This window comes from Leopardus geoffroyi, chromosome D2 (assembly GCF_018350155.1).
Source record: "Leopardus geoffroyi isolate Oge1 chromosome D2, O.geoffroyi_Oge1_pat1.0, whole genome shotgun sequence".
NCBI classification, from domain to species: Eukaryota; Metazoa; Chordata; class Mammalia; order Carnivora; family Felidae; genus Leopardus; species Leopardus geoffroyi.
The window spans coordinates 81702642-81723239 of NC_059334.1; the positions used below are offsets into that span (position 1 = coordinate 81702642).

Here is a 20598-nt window from a genome sequence, read left to right on the forward strand (position 1 = left end):
TAAAAAATTAGGCTCTGCTTCTGCCCGCCCTTACACAAATCCAAATTTTCATGTACACCAGAAACACAAATTCATAATTGTTCTTTAATATCGTATGTATCCAATATTAAACACATTTCTATGACATTTATCTTATCTCCCTGATCACAGCTTAATAAAATTATAATTGCGACCTTTGAAAGTATTATTGCCCGATCCACATTTAATCGGCATTCTTAGCTTGAAACCTCGACTCTTGCAAGGGGGTGGCTGCATTTCCTCGGCTGACGGGGAGTCTGGACGGCACGCTCTGAGAGGGAGGGCGAGTCTGTCCCTGCTCAGCCTGTTCCCCAATGCCCAAGGCAGAGGCTCGAAAAACAGTCGTTGAGTAATGAGTCAACACGTGAGGTGTTTGGGCATGTCTTACATTTATTCAGTTGGTGCCCGTAAGAATGTGGCTCACGAGGCCCAAAGGGAAGGGGGCAGAGCCCTGTTAGGAAGGAGCTAGAAATTAGGCCAGGTTGAGTTGGCAAACATACCTGCTTTGATCAGAACCGCCCTGATTGGCTAAAGACGCTGAGCTCTCCAGTGACTGTGGACGCACAGAGCCAAATCCCTCCTTTTAAAGATCCCGAATGTGACAGATGTCAGGCATTGGTTTGCTCAGGCCTGGGTGCCTGTCTGTTCTCAGGGGAACAATCTGATTTCTCCCATGGGGTGTTGTTGAGACTTGCCCGTCCCTTTTGGGGACCGCCATGGCGTGTGCGGGAGGACTGCACACGTCACTCGTGGCTGACGAGGGTCCTGGGTGCTTTGACCAAGATTATAAACGGCGGGAGAATATTTACGACGGCTTCAACGTTTCTCCTTCAGGCCTAAGGAACAGCAATGTGTTCTAGGGCAGGGAAGGCCAGATGGTACCGCGGTCACTTACGATCCCGCGAACAACCCTGTGACCCTGGGTCACGAGCGCACTTGTTCTTTCCCCTGGGAACCAGCTCCACGGCTCCAAGCGACGCGACCAGACCAGCGCCCAGGTGGAGCCCAAACAAAGCTTCTCGGATCTGACTTTCTGACGCTGCCTCCTGTTTGGGCAGGGGGGAGGGAAAGAAGGGAAGAAAATGTGATGTGTGCTCTCGTGCCGGTATGGCCCAATTTGGAAACCTGCAGATCTGTTTGATTTCGACTGGGGGAGAGAAGACAGCGTTTGAAGTTATTTTGGTTCTTCTGTGCAGAAATCACACGCTACACCTCACAAATTCGACAATTTCATAGAGCCGTAGTCAAGCGTGTGAGTTACAATTTTATTCATTCCATTTATTCAGTGAGTCAGGCTCTGACAGGGGGTTGATTTGTTGTTTAATATTTGGGGGGGATTATTTTGGTATATTTGCAACGTGTTTACTTAAATACTGGGTGTTAAATGAGATGTTTTCGTTTGTTTTGATAGGTACTTATAAAGGCAACGTACAGCATTTCACACTTACACAGCGCTTTCCGAGTCCTCCGCACGGCACGGGCACTCGAGAATGACTACCCTGTGTGTTTGGGAAGTGCCAGCCTCACTCCGCCCAGAGAAAAGCAGGACTTGAGCCGTGGTGTTAAGCCACCAAGCCCAGACCCGAGCTAAAGGGGCTCGACCCACATCTTGGGCTCCGGATATCGCAGTAGGACCCAAGATTGTGGGCAGCAGCAAAGAGTCCAGAGGAGGAAATGGATTCTTCTTGCTTGTTTTATGGTCCTCAGGGTGTTACCATAACAGCATGGATTCTTTCATGAACTCAGCGGAACATATGGGGAACCTATACTTAGCTTGTCATTTCAAGCCCTTCCTCCCCCACACACAGCTCCCCCCCGCCCCCCGCCCCAGGAGTCCTCAATATGGTACCAGTTCTGTAGATTAAAAAAAAAAAAAAAAAATGCTCCATTGGGTGAAGCGTCCTTTTGTCTTGGCCCACGGGACAGCGGCAATGTGTCCTGAACTTTGATTCGAGTTGCAGTTGACCGCAAACATGCCAAGCGGACCCTGTTCCGGGGATGGCTAGCCTATCAGCCACGGCAGGAACAGCCAGCCACCGCATCTGAACCTGGTGCGCAGCCACCAGAACAGGGATGGCTTTGGCCGAAGACGGCGACAAAATGTGCAAAACAAAGAGACGGCACAAGGCAGTCTTTAAAAATAGTCCTAAGTGTCAAAACAGACCAAACGAGAATGTGCTTCTCTGCCTAAAAATAGACAGTGTTCAAGGGTGGGCTTCAAATAGGAAATCATCTCTCTGCTCTTTTAACTCTGATCTTTAAGGGCCTGAGATCTGATTTTTATAAACGAGAAAGCCAGTCGCTAGGCACATGCTTCCAACATGCACAGTAAGTGATGGAAGCTCCCCGGTGTGGCTCCGGGAGGGATATTAGGCAGCATCGCTCTGAAAGAGTATTGCCAAACCATCAGCTGTTCTTTTAGCATCTAAGTCATTTCTAGGATGGCACAAGTCCAAGTCTCATTCGTTAAGACAGCAGAAATCTATAAACACCTGCATGTAATTGATTAGTAAGTTGGGGTTTCTTTAACTGGCTGTTTATTCCTCTGTTCAAAACAACGCACTAAAACAAAGAACCAACAATGGCAAGTCATTGACATTGTGCCAAGTTATTAGAGACTTTTATTTCGGTAAAGTGGGTTATTGTCCTTGGGGAGTTCACCTGAGTCCCTGAGGGCTCCCCTTCCATTAAAGTGCTGTGTCCTTTGTTCTTGGTTCACCGGATTGAGACCTTAAGGTGAGGTCGTGGGACAGTGGTATTTACATTTTATGTAGAAAACAATTAAATGAGAAAAGACTGGGTTTAAGGGCCAGTTCTCTAATTTGTGTTTTTGTCGATGGTAAACATACCCCCCCCCCATTCTTCAATCCCCAAGAGCAGAGGCTGATCTTCCCCCATCGCCGTGTCCCTCCTTCACCCAATCGCAGATATGGTTCTGCAAACCTTTTTCGTGAGTTTGTGAATTTCATCCCTAGCACACTGAGTTTGGGGTAACTCCTGTTGGCGATTGCTGGTGTTTGGGCAGAGAGAGGTGAGGCGAGGCAGGAGTGAGGCAAGTGAGGGTTTGTGGGGGCACCTGGGAGTAGGGGTGGGGGGAGAGGAAATGGGAGGAAATTCATCCCACATCAGGCTCCTTGTTGACAGCATGGAGCCTGCTTCGGATTCTCTGTCTCCCTCTCTCTGTTCTTCCCTCACCCCCTCAAACACTTAAAAAAAAAACCCACAACTTTGTACAGATCTATACTGCTTTCAAAATAAAATTTTTAAGGGGTAATTACACATCCTTTTCAAACACATAAAACAGTTACAAAAACTGACCAATGTGTTAAGCCACAACACTTTCAACCTTTCCGTAAGCAAAAATTATACAGATCTTAATTACTGACCACAACGCAAAAATTAATCAGTTAATAAAATATAGACCATGAAAAATAACAAAAGAATTAACGGAAAAATATAGTCCTTTTTAAAAAGTTTTTATTTATTTATTTTGAGAGAGAACATGCTTGTGCGTAAGCAAGCGGGGGAGGGGCAGAGAGAAAGAGAATCCCAAGCAGGCTCAGAGCCTGACTCCGGCCTTGAACTCACGAACTGTGACATCATGATTGGAGCCAACATCAAGAGTTGAATGCTTAACCAATTGAGCCACCCGGGCACCCCACAGAAAACATACTTTGTACTAATTCTTGGGTGAAAAAAGAAAATGACAAGCTGCTTGAAAATGGATGTACTTTCGTGCTTTGTCGAAGATTAATTGACCACAGAGTTGTGGGTTCATTTCTGGGTTTTCTATTCTGTTCCATTGATCTGTGTGTCTGAGAGGCAAACCAAGAAACAGACTCTTAGCTCTAGAGAACAAAGTGGTGGTTACCAGGGGGGAGGCGGGCAGGGGGAATGGTGGAACGGTGATGGGGACTAAGGACCACACTTGCTGTGATGAGCACCGGGTGTCGTATAGGAGCGTTGAATCACCACGCTGTACGTCTGAAACCAATATCACCCTGTATATTAACTGGAATGTAAATAAAAACTTTTTTAACAAGGGGGAAACAAGGTAAAAAAAAATAATAAAAATAAAATTAACAATAAGTAGAGGAGCATGATGCGTCTACAAAATGGCATTGGAAAGAAATTGCCTTGCCTACATTTACAAGACCACGGGAAAGGCTGCAAATAATTGAGTTATGCTTTCACCTGGAGAAGCTAGGAAAAATAAAAATAAGCCCAAGAACAGAATACGTAAACAGGAAAGCATAAATTAGTAAGATCAAAAGCAAACAGCAGCGGCGAAAATGTAGGTTCGGTAAACAGAGCAAAGACATGTGACCAACATTTAACGTGTCGAAGGACAGGATGTAACTTTAAAGCATTAGAGAGAATAACTATATTAAATACCCAAAATTCAAAAATCCATATGAAACAGATGATTTCCTCTACAAATAACAGCAACCGAATTTAGATGGGGACCCCTGGCTGGCTTAGTTGGAGGGGTGGGCAACTCTTGATCTCGGGGTCGTGAGTTTGAGTCCCACGTTGAGTGTGGAGATCACTAAAAACAAATAAATAAGCTTTTTAAAAAAGTGGCCACAATTAGAGAAAAAGAAAAAAAGGCAGAGAAGATACAGACTAATTTCTACAAAATACATTGAAAAGATGTTCAAGGATCAGGATCTGTACCCGAAAACTGCACCAGGTCTAGAAGATTTAGTAGCAAATTCTATAGACACTTGCAATTTGTACAAGCAGCGTCAGGGCATAGTAAAAATAGATTTTAAAATCCTTTTAAAAATGGCATATCAAATCCTCAATTTATCGAAATTGATATGATTCTGATACATCATATCAGAAACAACTAACTACAGTTTGTCTCTAGGAATGCTAGAGCGGTTCACCATGAAAAAATCCATGGATATACTTTATTACACTCACAGATTAATATAGAAAATGTATACGATCATCTCAATGGGTGCCAAAACGTCATTTGCTAAAATGTCACCCCATATATTAACGAGAAGAATCATAACAAAATTGGGGCGCCTGGGTGGTTCAGTTGGTTAAGCATCCAACTCCTCATTTCTGCTCAGGTCATGATATCTCACGGTCGTGAGATCGAGCCCTGCGTGGGGCTCGGCGCTGAGCTTGCTCGGGATTCTCTCTCTTCCTCTCTCTCAAAATGAATGAATGAATGAATGAATGAACAGACATTAAAAAAAAAAAACTACAACAAGCTCTTAGAATTATTTCATAGTCTCCAAGGAGGGCCTAAGCAAGGCATGAAATCCAGAAGCCATTAAATAGGAGATTCATACATCCTATTACACGAAAATATATGCAGAACTAAAAATATAGTGCATACCACACCTGTGCAAGATGTTAACCATAGGAGAAACCGTGGTAGGTGAGGAAGGGGGGAGAGTGGGTGTATGGGAACTGCATACTTCCCATCCGATTTTCCTGTAAGCCTAAAACTGCTCAGACAAAGTCTATTAATTAGAAATATATACAGTAACAACGAGGGAATAACCAACAAACTAGATAAAACACTCGCAACACATTTGATACAAAAGCCTCCATATCTTAATACATCAAGAACCAGGGGTGCCCGGGTGGCTCAGGCGGTTAAGTGTCGCGGTCCGTGAGTTCAAGCCCTGCATCAGGGCTGCATGGAGCCTGTTTGGGATTCTCTCTCTCCTCTCTCTGCACCATCCCTGCTTGCTTTCTCTCTCTTTCAAAATAAATAAACTTAAAAAAAAAAGAAATCATACAAATAATTGAAGAATAAGACAAAAGAACCAATAGGAAAACTAGTGAAAGATGCAGAAAAACAGTTCACAGCAAAAGAAACACCAATGCCTTTTCAATAGCCACACACACGCAATGAAAGAGATGCAAATCAAAATACAATGCCAATTTTTTTTTTTTTTTTTTTAGCTAACAAATGGGTAAATATCGAAAAAAAAACTTTGGCAGTGCAAGCGTGTGGGAAACAGAAGCGCCCGTATCTTGTATCTTGTGAGTGAAGTTGTAAGCTGGAGCATAGCCCCTTTTAGAAAATTTGATCTTAAGATTTTTTAAATGTAACGTAAACTAAAATTTAAAATCCACGTGTTCTTCGGTTGAACGAGTTTATTTTTGTGAATTTTACCACATAGAAGTTCTTGGAGATGGCTGCAAATATCTACCTATCAAGGTGTTTATAGGAGGAAAAGACAGAAAACTGCATAAATGCCCATCAAAAGATTCCGGGAGCACGACGCACCCATGTCATGAAATGCCAGGCGGCCGCGCTTAACAAAAGAAGTAGATTTGTAGGTACTGATACTTACTTTGAAACTTCAAAGACACATTCGTAAGTGCAGTTGTTAGTGGAACAGCAGAAACCAACAGTGGAACGGTGTCTGCCATTGATGTTTGTTAAAGGGTGTGAGAGAGAAAGAGAGGGAGAGGGAGAGGGAGAGGGAGAGGGAGAGGGAGAGGGAGGGAGAGAGAGGATCTATACAGGCTGCCTGGAAACATAGGCACATAAAAAAAGTGTCAGTAGGGCTGACACTGGGGGGAAAAATGGGGACTGAAGTCAAGGATATCAGGGAAACCGTATTTCATTGTTTGATTCTCTTTTTCCCATGTACATACTTTACATGGACTTAAAAAAAATATATCTTAGGGGGGAAAAAAAAACAGGAAATAAAGAATAAGAGATCATTCTGGGTGGCTCCGTCAGTTAAGTGTTGGACTCTCGATTTGGGCTCAGGTCGTGATCTCACCGTTGGTGAGATCAAGGCCCGCATCGGGCTCTGTGCTGACCCTGCAGAGCCTGCTTGGGATTCTCTCTCCCTCTCTCTCTCTGCCCTTCCCTCATTCATGGGCATGTGAATGCACTCTCTCTCTCTCTCTCTCAAAATAAATAATAAACTTAAGAAAAATGAGATGATTCTTAACTAGATAGAGATTATCTATCTAAAACCTACAGCAATAGTCAGACTTCAGAGTGGCACATTAGAAGCAGCCTGGTTAAGTTCAAAATAAAGACTATCTGTGCTAATATTAAAATTGTGCCTGATGCAAAACCAGGGGGCGGGGGGAAATGTATAAATGGTAACAATGACATAAATTACCATTTTCACGAGCGATATAATTGTCTGCATAGAAAATCCAAGAAAAAAAAAAAAAAAAAATGGCGCCTGGGTGGCTCAGTCGGTTAAACGGCTGACTTCGGCTCAGGTCATGATCTCGCGGTCTTGAGTTCGAGCACCGCTTTGGGCTCTGTGGTGACAGTTCAGAGCCTGGAGCCTGCTTCGGATTCTGTGTCTCCCTCTCTCTCTGCCCCTCCTCCCTCACGCTCTGTCTCTCTCTCCTTCAAAAATAAATAAACATCAAAAAAATTAAAAAAAAAAAGAAAGTTATAGAGCATTACGGGCTGTACAACAGTTTATGTTCAAAATGTATATGTAGTTACACATTATAAGTGCACAGAATAAAAACAAATGGTTGACTTACTTCTGGGGACAGGACAAGGATTGGAGATGTGATGAAATCAAGGGGGACTTCTGGTTCCTCTGTATTGTTTGAACTTTCAAAAGAAAAATAGAATCATATACTAATTACATAATTTTTAAAACTTCACCCACAGGTAATGTGGCAATTTTAAAGTTCCTTCAAATACATTTTTTGTTCAAAATCCTTTCATTTACAGTGTGTGTATCTACACATATCTTCATTTTATAAGGACTTGAATGTTTTTCAACCTTACTAAAAAACAGAAATATTTTCAAGGTGGGGAGTGATAACATAACAACCTAATTATATGATGATAACGTAATCTGTAGCTTTTCTCGTTTCTCAACATAAGGACTTTAGTCTCTGTTTATCACTGCAAGAGTACTTCACCTCCGCGTAAGGCGTATATATAGTCTCTAACCTCGAATGTAAATCCTATTTCAACTAGTGGTGCTGGACCGGAACACACATGCTTTTAGAATGTCCAGGGCGATACCAATATTACAAAACTCATCCACAATCTTCTGGAAGGATTTAGGGCTCCCGTGAAGAACCAAAAATTTGTCAATAGTGAAACTTACTTTGGGATTCTTTTCCAAAAACTCTGTATAGCTTCTCTGAGGAATAAATTTAAAAGAGTTCCATATCTCATTATAATGCTTTGGGAAGCGTCTGAAAATTGGGACCACCACGATTTCTTGACAGACATAAGATATTTGGTTATTTGAAAAGCCATCAAGATAAGATGGGACATAGTCACATGCCCACAGATTGAAATTTCTTGAAACGTGTTGCCTTTTCTCTGGGGAGATCTTCCTACGTCCCAGGCCCTGGAGAAGAATTGTTAGAAGATTAGGAGAAAAATATTCAAAGTCAAAGAGTTCTGAAGTCTTTAATAAAACCAGCTACATGATAGGCTATGTCTTAACACACAACATGGCAACCGCTATGAGAGGTATCCATTACCAACCTATAAATCAACACCGAAAGCATGCTGGCGGCGTTTCGTTATTGTTCTCGTAACCTTCCACTTCCACCAATGGATTTACTTGCCAAGGGGACTGGGCTTCTAGAGACATAGAGGGCAGAACCAGAGAGACCACAGCTGGAAACAGCCTATTAGCCAGCCTAGACTCCCAGGCACCCCAGTCAGGTTCTCTGCACCCAGGCGGCACCTCAGTGAATCTGCCTCTGGCTGCATCCCAGCATTCAATGGGGTAGATGGTTCTCACTCCGAGGGAAGCTGAACTCTTTCCCACTCAGGAAGCAACACCCTTGGGGGTCTGCCCACAGGATTCCTCATTAACTCTCAGGACCTCACATGTGAACCTGAGAATTACTCTGTATTCAGAATTGTGCTTTCGATCTGACCCATAATTAGAAGAAAACACTATGCTTCGACAAAAGACTAGAAGGAAACGGACATGAGATTACCCAGACTTTACATTATAGATCGTCCTGGACTCATGATGGAGTGACATCCGATAAACCCACGGGAAGCTGAAAAAAATCACACGAGGACCCTCTGTAGCAAAGTGAGTTTGTTGTTTCATAAGGACCAGTATCATTCAGAGTGACAGCGGGTGGCACCCTCAATTTAGGGTAATTTGAAGAGAGTTTAGTAACGGGACTATTTGTGGGGAACCTCACGGGGACAGTGTAGAGGCTCCAGATCCAAGGGGTTTGAGGAGGAATGTAGTCCCCATAGATGTGTCCCTGGTGCTGGGGCAGAGAGAACGGGAGAGGCTGGTTCTAGAGACACGAAGGGAAGACGCTGCCCGAGCACCTTTCTAACAAGGTACTTGCCGATAGTCCAGGAAAAAAAGTGAAGTAAAATAAAAGAAAGAGACAAAATGAATAGGGGAAAGAGATACAAGGACAGCAACAAGTAAAGCTTGTAATTAAGTCTAACTACTGGCCGGGAATAACAACGGGAGCCCTAATCCTTCCAGAAGATTGTTGATGAGTCGGTTAAGCGTCTGACTCTTGATCTCAGCTCAGGTCATGATCTCACGGCCTGTGAGTTCAAGCCCCACGTCGGCCTCTGTGCTGACAGCACAGAGCCTGCTTGGCATTCTCTCTCCGCCCCTCCCTGCTCTCTCTCTCTAAAAAAAAAAAAAAATGAAAAAAAAATTTAAACACGTCTAAATACTTGCTGATAATGTAACTATGAAAAATTGAAATATATTGAAACTTCAGGTAAGAATCCACAAAAAGGAAGGAATGGAGGGGGAAGGAAGGGGGGGAGAGAGAAACAAATCTGGAACTGAAATTTGCAGGATTTCAATTTGATAGCTGTGAAACCCAGGAAGTGCCACTTAACATTATCCCATGAAAATGGCACCTCCATGAGTTGGGACAGCACAGTCTGGCCACTAAAGTGAGGAAGGTCAGTACGTTGAAGAACTTGCCATACCCTTGGGGGCTGGGAGTTGGGGGGTAACTATAGATATTACATTTTATATTCATACGGTAATATAATATCAATGTATTTCTTAAACATTTATAGTTAAGGGTAGCCACTGGTAGACAATAGAAGCCAGTGAGCAAATAAATTCAATCTAGCTAAGTCAGGAGAGGGACAAATTAAAAGAAACAAGGTGCAAACATGGTAAATAGGAAACAGACAATGAAACAACAGAAATAAAACCCAAAACATAAATTATCATAACAATTTGAATGGATGGAATTCTTATACAAAGAAACAATGACTCTTAGATTTAAAAAAAAAAATGCTCTATTCTTTTTATAATTAAAAAAATACAGGGGCGCCTGGGTGGCGCAGTCGGTTAAGCGTCCGACTTCGGCTCAGGCCATGATCTCACGGTTTGTGAGTTCGAGCCCCGCGTCGGGCTCTGTGCTGACAGCTCAGAGCCTGGAGCCTGCTTGGATTCTGTGTCTCACTCTCTCTCTGCCCCTCCTCCGCTCTTGCTCTGTCTCTCTCTGTCTTTCAAAAATGAATAAACATAAAAAAAAAAACTTTTTTAAAAAATACAAATTGACTAAAAAGTAAAAGACAAAGAAATAAACCATAATGTAAGTAATGAATGTTAGCAATAGGAAAGTAATAGTGGTTGCTAGGAATTTACCCAAGGGATACAGGAGTTCTGATGCATAGGGGCACTTGTACCCCAATGTTTGTAGCAGCGCTTTCAACAATAACCAAATTATGGAAAGAGCCTAAATGTCCATTGACTGACGAACGGATAGAGAAGATGTGGTTTATATATACAATGGAATACTACTTGGCAATGAGAAAGAAGGAAATCTGGCCATTTGTAGCAACGTGGATGGAACTGGAGGGTGTGATGCCAAGTGAAATAAGTCAGGCAGAGAAAGACAGATACCATGTTTTCACTCATAAGTGGATCCCGAGAAACTCAACAGAAGAGCAGGGGAGAGAGGAAGGGGAAAAAAAAGGTTACAGAGAGGGAAGGAGGCAAACCGTAAGAGACTCTTGAATACTGAGAATAAACAGGATTGATGGGGGGTGGGGAAGAGGGGAAACTGAGGATTGATGGGGGTGGGCATGGAGGAGGGCACCTGTTGAGATGAGCACAGGGTGTTGTATGGAAACCAATTTGACAATAAATTATTTAAAAAAAAAAAAGGAAAGTAATAGTGGCAAAGCTAAAATTGCAATTCAGAATTCATGCCTAAAAACACTAACGTATGTAAAAGATGCTTCGTATTGATAAATAATAAGAGCCACCAAGAACATAAAATATTTATGAATTATTATGCAGAAAAATATGATATTCAACTATATAAGGTTGAAAGAATTACATAAGGTTAAAAAAATTTAGGGGCGCCTGGGTGGCGCAGTCGGTTAAGCGTCCGACTTCAGCCAGGTCACGATCTCGCGGTCTGTGAGTTCGAGCCCCGCGTCAGGCTCTGGGCTGATGGCTCAGAGCCTGGAGCCTGTTTCCGATTCTGTGTCTCCCTCTCTCTCTGCCCCTCCCCCGTTCATGCTCTGTCTCTCTCTGTCCCAAAAATAAATAAACGTTGAAAAAAAAAATTTTTTTTAAATAAAAAAAAAAAAAATTTAGAAACTCAAGAATAATCTTAGAAGGAAAAATTGACAAATGAAGACAAAAATTAAGAAAAGGTTATGAAGGATTTGAATAACATAATTAATGGCCTTTAATAAAATTAAGAATTTTGCAACCAACTTTGTAAACACCCATGAAATTTTTGTTAAAATCAATCATGTACAAGATAACAAAGATAATCTTTATAATTCAAAATTCATATTCTATAGGACTTATATAAACCATAGAACTAGATATTAGCAACAAAAGATGATCTGAAAAAATTCTAGCTACGTAGAAAATTCAAAACATTCTTCTAAATTATTTTTAGAATTAAAAATTAAATCATAGACTATTTGGAAGCAAATAATAATGAAACTCAAGTTTAAAAACATGTTCAGATGTAGCCAAAGCAATAACCTAAGGAAAATTCCTAGTTTTAGTAGGTTTACTAACAAAAACAGTTACAAGTATATGAATTAAACACGCAACCAAAACAGACATAAAAGAACAGCAAACTAAGAGTATTTTAGGAGATGTTACACCAACAGATTTGGAAACAAATACATTTTAGACACAGGTCAACAAAATCTACTCAAGAAGAAATAGAAAGTTGGGGAGCACCTGGCTGGGTCGGTTGGTGGAGAGTGTGACTTTGACCTCGGGGTTGTGAGTTCAAGCCCCACATTGGGTGTAAAGATTACTTAAAAATAAAGTCTTAACAAGGCACCTGGGTGGCTCAGTCGGTTCAGCATTCGACTTTTGATTTTGGCTCAGGTCATGACCTCACAGCCATGAGAGGTTGTGAGATTGAATCAGGGATTCTCTCCCTCTCCCTCTGCCACTCCCCTACTCAAATGTTCTCTAAATAAATAAATAAATAAATAAACCCTTAAAAATTAAAAAAAAAAAAAATAGACAGTTTTAATAGATTAATAATCAATGGAGAAATTAAAAAGGGAAAACAGTACAAAAAAACAAAAACTAAAAACGTTCTCAAACTCAAATAATTTTATGGGCAAATTCTACCTAAACCTCGTTAAACTGAAATTCCACACTTTATATAAACCATCCCAGAATGTAGAGGAAGTTGGAAAGCTTCCAGTGTTTTCTATGAGACTAACATAGCTCTGATAGAATATATGTGGTACAATCCTGTTTATATCATTAACAACATATGCTTATATGTGTATATTTGCATGTGACTGGCAAACATTTCTCAAATTTTGCCCACCAAACCATTATCTGTGAGTCCTCAAGGTAGGATTGTGAGGAGGGAAAGTAAGAGTGCAAATTTTTAAGAAAATTTATTTAATTCTGTATTCTTTGAAAGTTGTAAAGGACATCTGTTACTTTGATAATTTAAAAAATGATGTTAAACATTCCATTTAGAGAGTCAGGCAGAGTGGGTATTCTCGCTCTGTGTTCAACACTCTGCCAGGGAAAACCAGATTTTTTTTTAGGTTAAACCACTTCAATGTAGCTTAAAGATGGTAGCCTGGAGGAAAGAGTAATTTCGGGCAAGCTTTTTAGCATCACTGTTCTCAGGTTCCTCATCTCTAAATCGGGGATGATAAGAGTAATTAGCCAGCAATGTTGTCGTGATGGTTCAATGAGATCGTAGGAGATGCTAGCACTGGGCCAATGCTTTACAAATGGTGGGTATTATTAACGTCGTCGTCGTCGTCGTCGTCATCACCATGGACTTTCAGAGTTGGTAAAGATTCTCAGAGATCACGTGATCCAACCCTCTACCTCAGCTGTGTTAACCCTCCCCTGCCTACTTTGACAGCCCCGTGGCCACATGAGCACTGCAAATGTGGGTCTTCTAAACTCAGAGGTGCCACAAGAATAAAACACAAACTGGATTTTAAAGACTTCGCTTGGGGAATGTGAACTATCTCATGAGTCATGCTTACATTGATTACATGTCGAACTGATCATTTGGGGAATTATCGAGTTAAATAAAATACATTAGTAAAATTAATGTCACCTCTTTTTTACTCCACGGGGCTACTAGAACCTTTCCAGTCGCGTGTGCCGCTCACAACATATAGGTTTCCACGGCACGTGCTCTCAGACTTTATTTTCTCCGCTGAGGGCAACTCACCCCCTCTAGAGGAAAGACAACTCCAGTTATGGGAAGTCCTTTGTACTTTGTAAGCTCGCCTCCCTCTGACCTGTCCCGGGGGGGGGGCTTGGTTCTATCCACCAGAGACACACCTAGGAAACCCCTCTTTCCCGTTACAGACCTTCCCACGAAAGCTTGCGAATGGGGCAGTTCATGCTTTGAGAAGTGTGAGGTGCACACGTGACCTTGCTCCCGAGTTGGGGAAAGTCGTCTAGCATCACGTGCTAGAGGCGCTCCCAGTTTTGCTAGTACTCTGGAGGGAAATACTCACAGAGTCAAGGTAGCATCCAGAGCTCTGAAAGCTGTAGCGATTGTCGTGTACGGAGAAGGGGAAGTTGTTATCTACCGCTTGCTAGAAGAGATTGGGAAGGAGTTGGAAAAAACACACATCAGAACCCCAGCGTGCTGGCAGGACCTGCAGACAGAACTAAACCCATCACCGGAGAGGAGCAGACGGCGAGGGACAGGAGGTCATGGGTGTGCCTGTCAACTCAAGGCTTTAAAAGTCAACCTCATTGGTGACCTTGCGGAAAATCATAAAAATTCTCTTTCAAAACACCCTCTTTGGAGGCAAAGAAGGAAAAGTGTATAAGCTCGTGGAATTGAAAGCTGGAAAGGGACTTTGGAGGCCATCAAGACCAAAGTTCTTCCTCTGACCAATAAGGATCCTGGCCCAAGTTGGCTGCGTGAGTGAGCTAAGGGTGAAGTCCACACTGGCTCCTCCCTGAGGCCACTTCGTGCCCCTGAAGTCGCTGGTGAACTGGCCAGGGAGGCAGAACGTGCATGTTAACGATCTGCGAGCTGTAACCGAAGATGGTGTTTTCCTGTCCACAGAGGAGCCTAACTTGATTGTCTCAGCCAGGAGGCAGTTCCTTCTAGGAAGTATTTGGGGCGTCAGAGTGACCAGGATAGGAGGTGGGATGCTACCGGCATTTAAGGACCCAAAGATGATGAAAGAGTAGTTCCTTCCGAGGAAGAATTGACGGGCCAGGAGTGCCAGTGGGTGCCGCCCCCTTGGAGAGCCACAGGGACGCGTGGCCCCGGGCCAGCACTCGGGACTCACCTTCTCTCGAACCTTGTAGATTGGGGGTAGCCTCCCCTCCACTTGCTGAGACACACGTGGGCTGTGGGGTTCTTTCAACATAGCACTTGTGATGGATTCTGGTGTCTTCTGCGTTAGTCCAATCTGAGGGAACTAGAAAACCAGCACAGGCCGTGATTAAAACCAGACACATCTGAACCTCAAAGCCAAGTATCGGGGCTTCCTCTGTAACGTGATCAAAATGCAATTTGGGTGCTTCTGGTGGGCGAAGGAAATGGCGTAATTTTCGTAATTTGCAAGTATTCTTTCCAAGACCAAAAAATATTGTAATGGCCCAAGGCCATCACTGCGGGCTGTTTCAAGTTACCGGGGCCCGCCCCTGCTGTGCTGGAGCCTGGAAATGTTTCTGTGGCCTGGTGAGGGGGGGTGCGACCGGTGAGCAAAAGCTGATGTGCTCTGAGAAGACAGAAATGGGTTGAGCTCTTTCTTCCTGTCAGGGCGCTCCCCGTACTGGGGCTGAGGACCCAGCCCACGTTCACAGGGGTGAGCCAACCTCCCCCGGTAGGAGGTGGAGGAGAAACATAGCTGACTCTGCCCTGAGAAGGTAGAACGGTAGAGGGGAGAGGGAAAAAAATAGGGGATAGGACACAAAGCAAAATAGTAATAACAAAGATTATCTGGGGAGGCTGTTGGCATCTCCCTATGAACAGGAAGGAAGGAAATAGGACGGGGCAGAGGGAAGACGTCCCAAGAGAGGCCTTGACCCACCCCACAGAGAGTTCTGGGCGCGTGATGGCCTCTCAAATCATCCTGAGTTAGGGCGACGGGACTGGGCTTTTCTGCACCCTCATCGATCAGTCACCAGGTGTGGGTTGATCTAGGAAGAGGGGGTGATTTTTGAGGAGGCAGCTCTCTTCAGCCAGAGGTTATCCCTGGGGTCAGAGCACCGAAGCCTTCCAACAAAGGGAGGAAGCAGAATTTGGTGGCTGGGTCATAGACTGTGGATTCAAAGTTCCCGAGTCCAATCCTGGCTCTCTCTCCTATGAGGTCAGCCCTATGCAAGAGACTTCACTTCTCCACGCCCCGGTTTCCTTGTCTGTAAATTGGAATAATAACACTTCTTTGACAGCGTGGGTGCGATTAAAAGAGAAAGTGCACGCACCAGAGAGTGCTCGATGACCGTTAGCAGGTTGTATCTTTGCTCACAGCTGTCCCGTCCTTGGTCCCCAAACCTACCGCCAGGCCTCAGGCCAGTCCTCCTTGCTTTCTGCCGGATTATAAGGAACTTGACCAACACTGCCATTCTCCCTCATGCCTTCTCACGTCACAGCGTACCTGTATACTCAGGTGGCTCCTGTTCCCTGCCTGTGCAAGTGCGTTCAGTACGTGACTGTTTACGTCAAAAGGGGGGGGGGGGAGATTACGTCCTACATGATGTGTACTTGGTGGGGTGTTTTCGGCAGCAATGAGCAGCACTGGGCTAGGTGACACACAGCGGCCGAGCGGCCTTGGAAACACAGTGCTGAGTGGGAAAAAGAAAGAAGCAGAATGAGATCTATAGCCCAACGCCATTTATGTGAAAAAAATAATCCATGCACGCAAGACCACAATGCCTAACTTACAGAACACATCCGAATCAAAGAACTCTGCGGAAACACTTTGGAATGACTGCCCGTGGAGCGAGGAGAGATGGGATGGGGATCAGAGCAGTGCCCGGCCAGTGCCCGCCTTGCCAGCCGGGAGCTAGGGCCCGGCCAGCCAGCAGCCAGCACCAAAGCTCTCTGAAGGAGGAGGAATGGAGGAAGGAACCAGGAAGGAGGATGACTTTCCCCCCCATCATGTTCCACTATTTAAACATTTCTTTTTTTTTTTTTTTTTTTTTTCAACGTTTATTTATTTTTGGGACAGAGAGAGACAGAGCATGAACGGGGGAGGGGCAGAGAGAGAGGGAGACACAGAATCCGAAACAGGCTCCAGGCTCTGAGCCATCAGCCCAGAGCCCGACGCGGGGCTCGAACTCACGGACCGCGAGATCGTGACCTGGCTGAAGTCGGACGCTTAACCGACTGCGCCACCCAGGCGCCCCTATTTAAACATTTCTTAACTAAATGCACCCATTACATTCTCTTTTTTTCCACAACAAAGATAATCGTATTTGTTTCCGTTTACCGTTGTAACACATACTCATGGGTTAAGAAGATGTGAACATAAAAACATAAAGCAATCAAATTCCCCTGAACTCAGTGGTGACCATCTTTTTTTTTTTTTTTAATGTTTATTTATTTAAATGTTTATTTTTGAGAGAGACAGAGAGACAGAGCACGATCAGGGGAGGGGCAGAGAGAGAGAGAGACAGAATCTGAAGCAGGCTCCAGGCTCTGAGCTGTCAGCACAGAGCTTGACGCGGGGCTTGAACTCACGAACTGTGAGATCGTGACCTGAGCCGAAGTCGGACGCTTAGCCGACTGAGCCACCCAGGCACCCCAGATGGTGACTATCCTTGGCCTACATCCCCATTACATGCACGTGCAGCCACGGACGTGTAGATGTGTGTGTGTACCTGTGTATAATGTGGCATATCTAGGATCATAGTATACATGCGGTTTCTAAACACCACGAACGCCTCCTTACTGAACAGTCATTTTTGGTGACTTTCTCCCCACCTTTCTGTCACCCCGGATCACAATATTCAATACTCGCGGCTGCGCACTCACAGACGGAGGCACGGCCACCTGCAGAGGAGGTTTCCGTCACTCTACAAACATCAGACCGTGCGATACGTACTGTTCTGCTCTTTGCTTTCCCACTGAGCAAGATACCCTAGACATTTGCCAAAGTCAACCTATAGGCCTCTAACTCCTTCTGTTATATTTTTTTCATGTCTTAAAACAATTCTTTTTCCAAAGTAAATACAAATAATACAGAGGGCCTCCAGACTCGTAACCTTTCCTTTCTCTCTTCCTCCGGTCTGGCTGTGTCAACCTTCCTGTCTGGGCAGCTATGGAAAATCAGGGGTGGGGCTGGGAGGGTGGGAGTTTTTGCAGCATCAGGAACCATCGCTCTCCCCAGCTAAGTGACAACTGATTTGAGTTCATTTGTATTCCGGAAGTCTATGGACTAAATCACTGGGGGGGGGGGGGGGGGGGGGGGGAATAAAAAACACGGCTCTAGCATTTTAATTTCACTCTTTTAAAATATATATTGAATGGTGATAACATGATAGCTGTGACATAAACCCTTCTGTTAGATATTGTAACCATGAAATACAGCTTTTTAACTAGTTGGCGGTGAAATTTGTGCTGCATTCAATCACGCAACGATTGCAATATTAAACAGGAAGGTGAAAGTGTATGGAGAAAGCCTCTCCTACCCGGCGACAGCCACATTTCAACCAGCAAGGTCAACTGCAAAATGACGGTCACCTCTAATGTGGCAATTACTGTCCTCCCAAATGGGCCGCTGCTGACTCAAAGCCAACAATTTCTTTCATTTCCCCGACTTGTCTGCAAGTTACTTTGGGAAGCTTCAGGATCAGCACTATTCTGTTCATGCTCTTGGGTGCTGGCAGCAGAAGGGCCCCACAGCAAGTGCTCAAGTCAGACCTCGGGAGGCAATGCCTCTAGACTCGAGACCGGGCTCTGGGAAGCCGTGGGATCGCAAGAGGAAACGAAACGCTCTCTCTTGCTTTCCCCCATATAGCAGAACCCTGACTTTGTTTGAGGTGGCGTATAAAAAATACCTCCCCAAACTCCCGTGCAGCAAACTCAGCCACGCGACCCAAAGAGACGCTATCGGGGGTCTGCGGGGCGGGGCCCCTGGGATAACTTTGTCTTCCCCCACCAAAGAGACAGACTTAGAGGACAGGTGCCAGGGGTCGTTTTGTTCCTTGACCGTCCCCCCTCATTTACCTGCCTGAGTTGAACAGCCCCACTCCAAGGATAACAGAACAGAGGACCGAAAAAATCCCGATGACCCCCATGGACGTGTGTACCAGCCCTGAGCTGCCTGCTTCTGGATTTGTTGCTCGAGAAATACAAACCCTTATTTATAAGGTGACGACGCTGTAGTCAGCTTTTTATGATAGCCAGGCCAACACAATCCTCATGGGTATTGTAGCTGATAGAAAGAAGGGAAGCTAGTCTGAGAAACTTGTATTCTTCTCTTGGAGACTGATTGGCGTTATGTAGTTCACGCTCTTTCCCATTTTACTTTGGCTGCCAGGAATCTCAGTGTCAAATCTGATGATATTATATAAATAGCTGTCATGTAGGCCATATGGCCTGTATGTGTTCTGTATTTTCCCGGTCTCAGCCTCTTCTTCTAAAATATATTCAAACTGATTCTGAATTTTTATTTTTTTATACTTTCCTATTTTATTTTGAATATTTTCCATATATTACTGTAAATCTTTGAAGAATGAAGCAGGGTGTACAAGGAGGAAAAAATATATATGTGTGTGTATATATATACATTAATACATATAATAGTTAACAAGTAATGAACGGTTACTCTGTTTCCATGAATCCTACTAACTGCTCCATATGAATTGTGCCATTAATCCACACAATAACCCTCTAACCCTGGTGTATACTATGATCCCATTTAACAGACAAAGAGACTGATTTAGAAGGACTAAGCACACAGCAGCGACTGCCTAATGGACGTTCACGAGTGTGCTGAGTGTTTTACACACCAGATTTATTTCATTTAGTCCCCCCGAGTACGCTCTGAGAGTCCCATTCGACAGGTGAAGGAACCGAGGCTAGGTGAGGCGATTCCTCAAAAGGGATGCCAGGAGAAGCAGCAGAAGCGGGATCTAGACCCAGTTCTGCGAGCTTGGCCACACCCACGTGACCTGAGGAAGGCGAGAGGAGTCCCCATCTTTCTTACCCATCTTCCGTCCTTGTCTAAAGGTGGGTTGAAGCGTCGTCCTCTGACCATTTTCTGCGGGAAGCGGAAGGTGGCTGAGGTTGGCTCCCTTATGTCCCCGTTGCCTCGTAAACCCTCTGCATCTGGAAGACGTCCCTCCTCCTGCTCCTGACCCTCGGCCTCTCCTAGAAGGGGAGGTCCAGGGGGACCCACTGTTGCCATAGAATTCCGATGCCCCCATCACAATGGGGGAGGGCTGTGGGTCTTCTAAGCCCTCTGAGGGTTCCTGCACAGGCTACCTGTGGCTGCTCCCCCCAGGCTCCCGGCTGAGGAAGCCCCATTGATGGGTCAGACAAGTGAGGACAACACAGCCTTAAGGAAAAGGCAGGAAGAGCTCAGACAAGGCGAGGCCTGCTGGTCAATGCTTGATGACCAGGTCTCTGGAAGACAGTCCGATTTGTAGTGCTGTTGGCCAATTTCCACGGTGTAAATACTTGTACCGTGATTTTTTAAGCTAACACTGACGAATATGGAGTCGGGAAGAGATGTGCCCACAGGCTCCAGGCCCCCTCCCTGGGTCAAAGGATTGATCTCCCAGGCTCCCTCCCTCCCAGGCCAGACTTTGGAAGGAGCTGTGTTGTCCTACCTACATCCACTGCTCCCATCAGTCTGGCGGCCCCTGGCCCACGGCTCCAGCCCCTGCTGTTAACAGCGACCTCTCCCAACCCTTTAGGCCTAGGGGTGGGCAAGGCTTTTGGCTCTTGCTGGGCCTTGTCAGCCCCCGAACCCTGCCCACATGTCTCCAAGGACGCTCTTCGTTAGACTGTCTTCTGTCTTGGAATGGGCCACCTGGTTCCTCCTTGGAGGCAGACCAAGGCCAACACAGGCATTGGCCATCACCTCCACTTACAGAAGAGGAGACTGAGTCTCAGACAAGCAGAGGGACTCCGCACGGTCACACAGCCAATACTGAGCCTGAACTAGACCCCCCCAGGTACTGAGACCAAGTT

General features: G+C 44.7%; 1 protein-coding gene across 4 annotated transcripts; it reads right to left on the bottom strand.

Annotated features, from left to right (window-relative positions):
* Window positions 1-388: 388 nt before the first annotated feature.
* TEX36 (testis expressed 36) lies at window positions 389-19788 on the bottom strand. Of its 4 annotated transcripts, none has more exons than XM_045439187.1 (6): window positions 19610-19788; window positions 14741-14872; window positions 13949-14029; window positions 8097-8345; window positions 7516-7588; window positions 952-1064 (listed from the first exon to the last, which is right to left on the bottom strand). In XM_045439187.1, exons 1-5 carry the CDS (start codon window positions 19658-19660, stop codon window positions 7553-7555), a joined length of 549 nt encoding a protein of 182 aa, XP_045295143.1. In that variant the 5' UTR covers window positions 19661-19788; the 3' UTR covers window positions 952-1064; window positions 7516-7552. The 4 variants fall into 4 exon arrangements, with proteins under 4 accessions (XP_045295145.1, XP_045295143.1, XP_045295146.1 ...); XM_045439188.1 differs by lacking the exon at window positions 952-1064 and adding an exon at window positions 3905-4002; XM_045439190.1 differs by lacking the exon at window positions 8097-8345.
* Window positions 19789-20598: the final 810 nt, after the last annotated feature.

What these genes read in the sequence shown, in the direction of transcription:
- TEX36 (XM_045439187.1), bottom strand. Translation starts at nt 19,660, where the DNA reads ATGGTCAGAGGACGACGCTTCAACCCACCTTTAGACAAGGACGGAAGA. An exon ending in TAGACAAGGACGGAAGATGG is followed by an intron (nt 14,873 to 19,609) that starts GTAAGAAAGATG and finishes CTGGTTTTCTAG; the next exon opens with TTCCCTCAGATTGGACTAAC. An exon ending in TCTACAAGGTTCGAGAGAAG is followed by an intron (nt 14,030 to 14,740) that starts GTGAGTCCCGAG and finishes AATCTCTTCTAG; the next exon opens with CAAGCGGTAGATAACAACTT.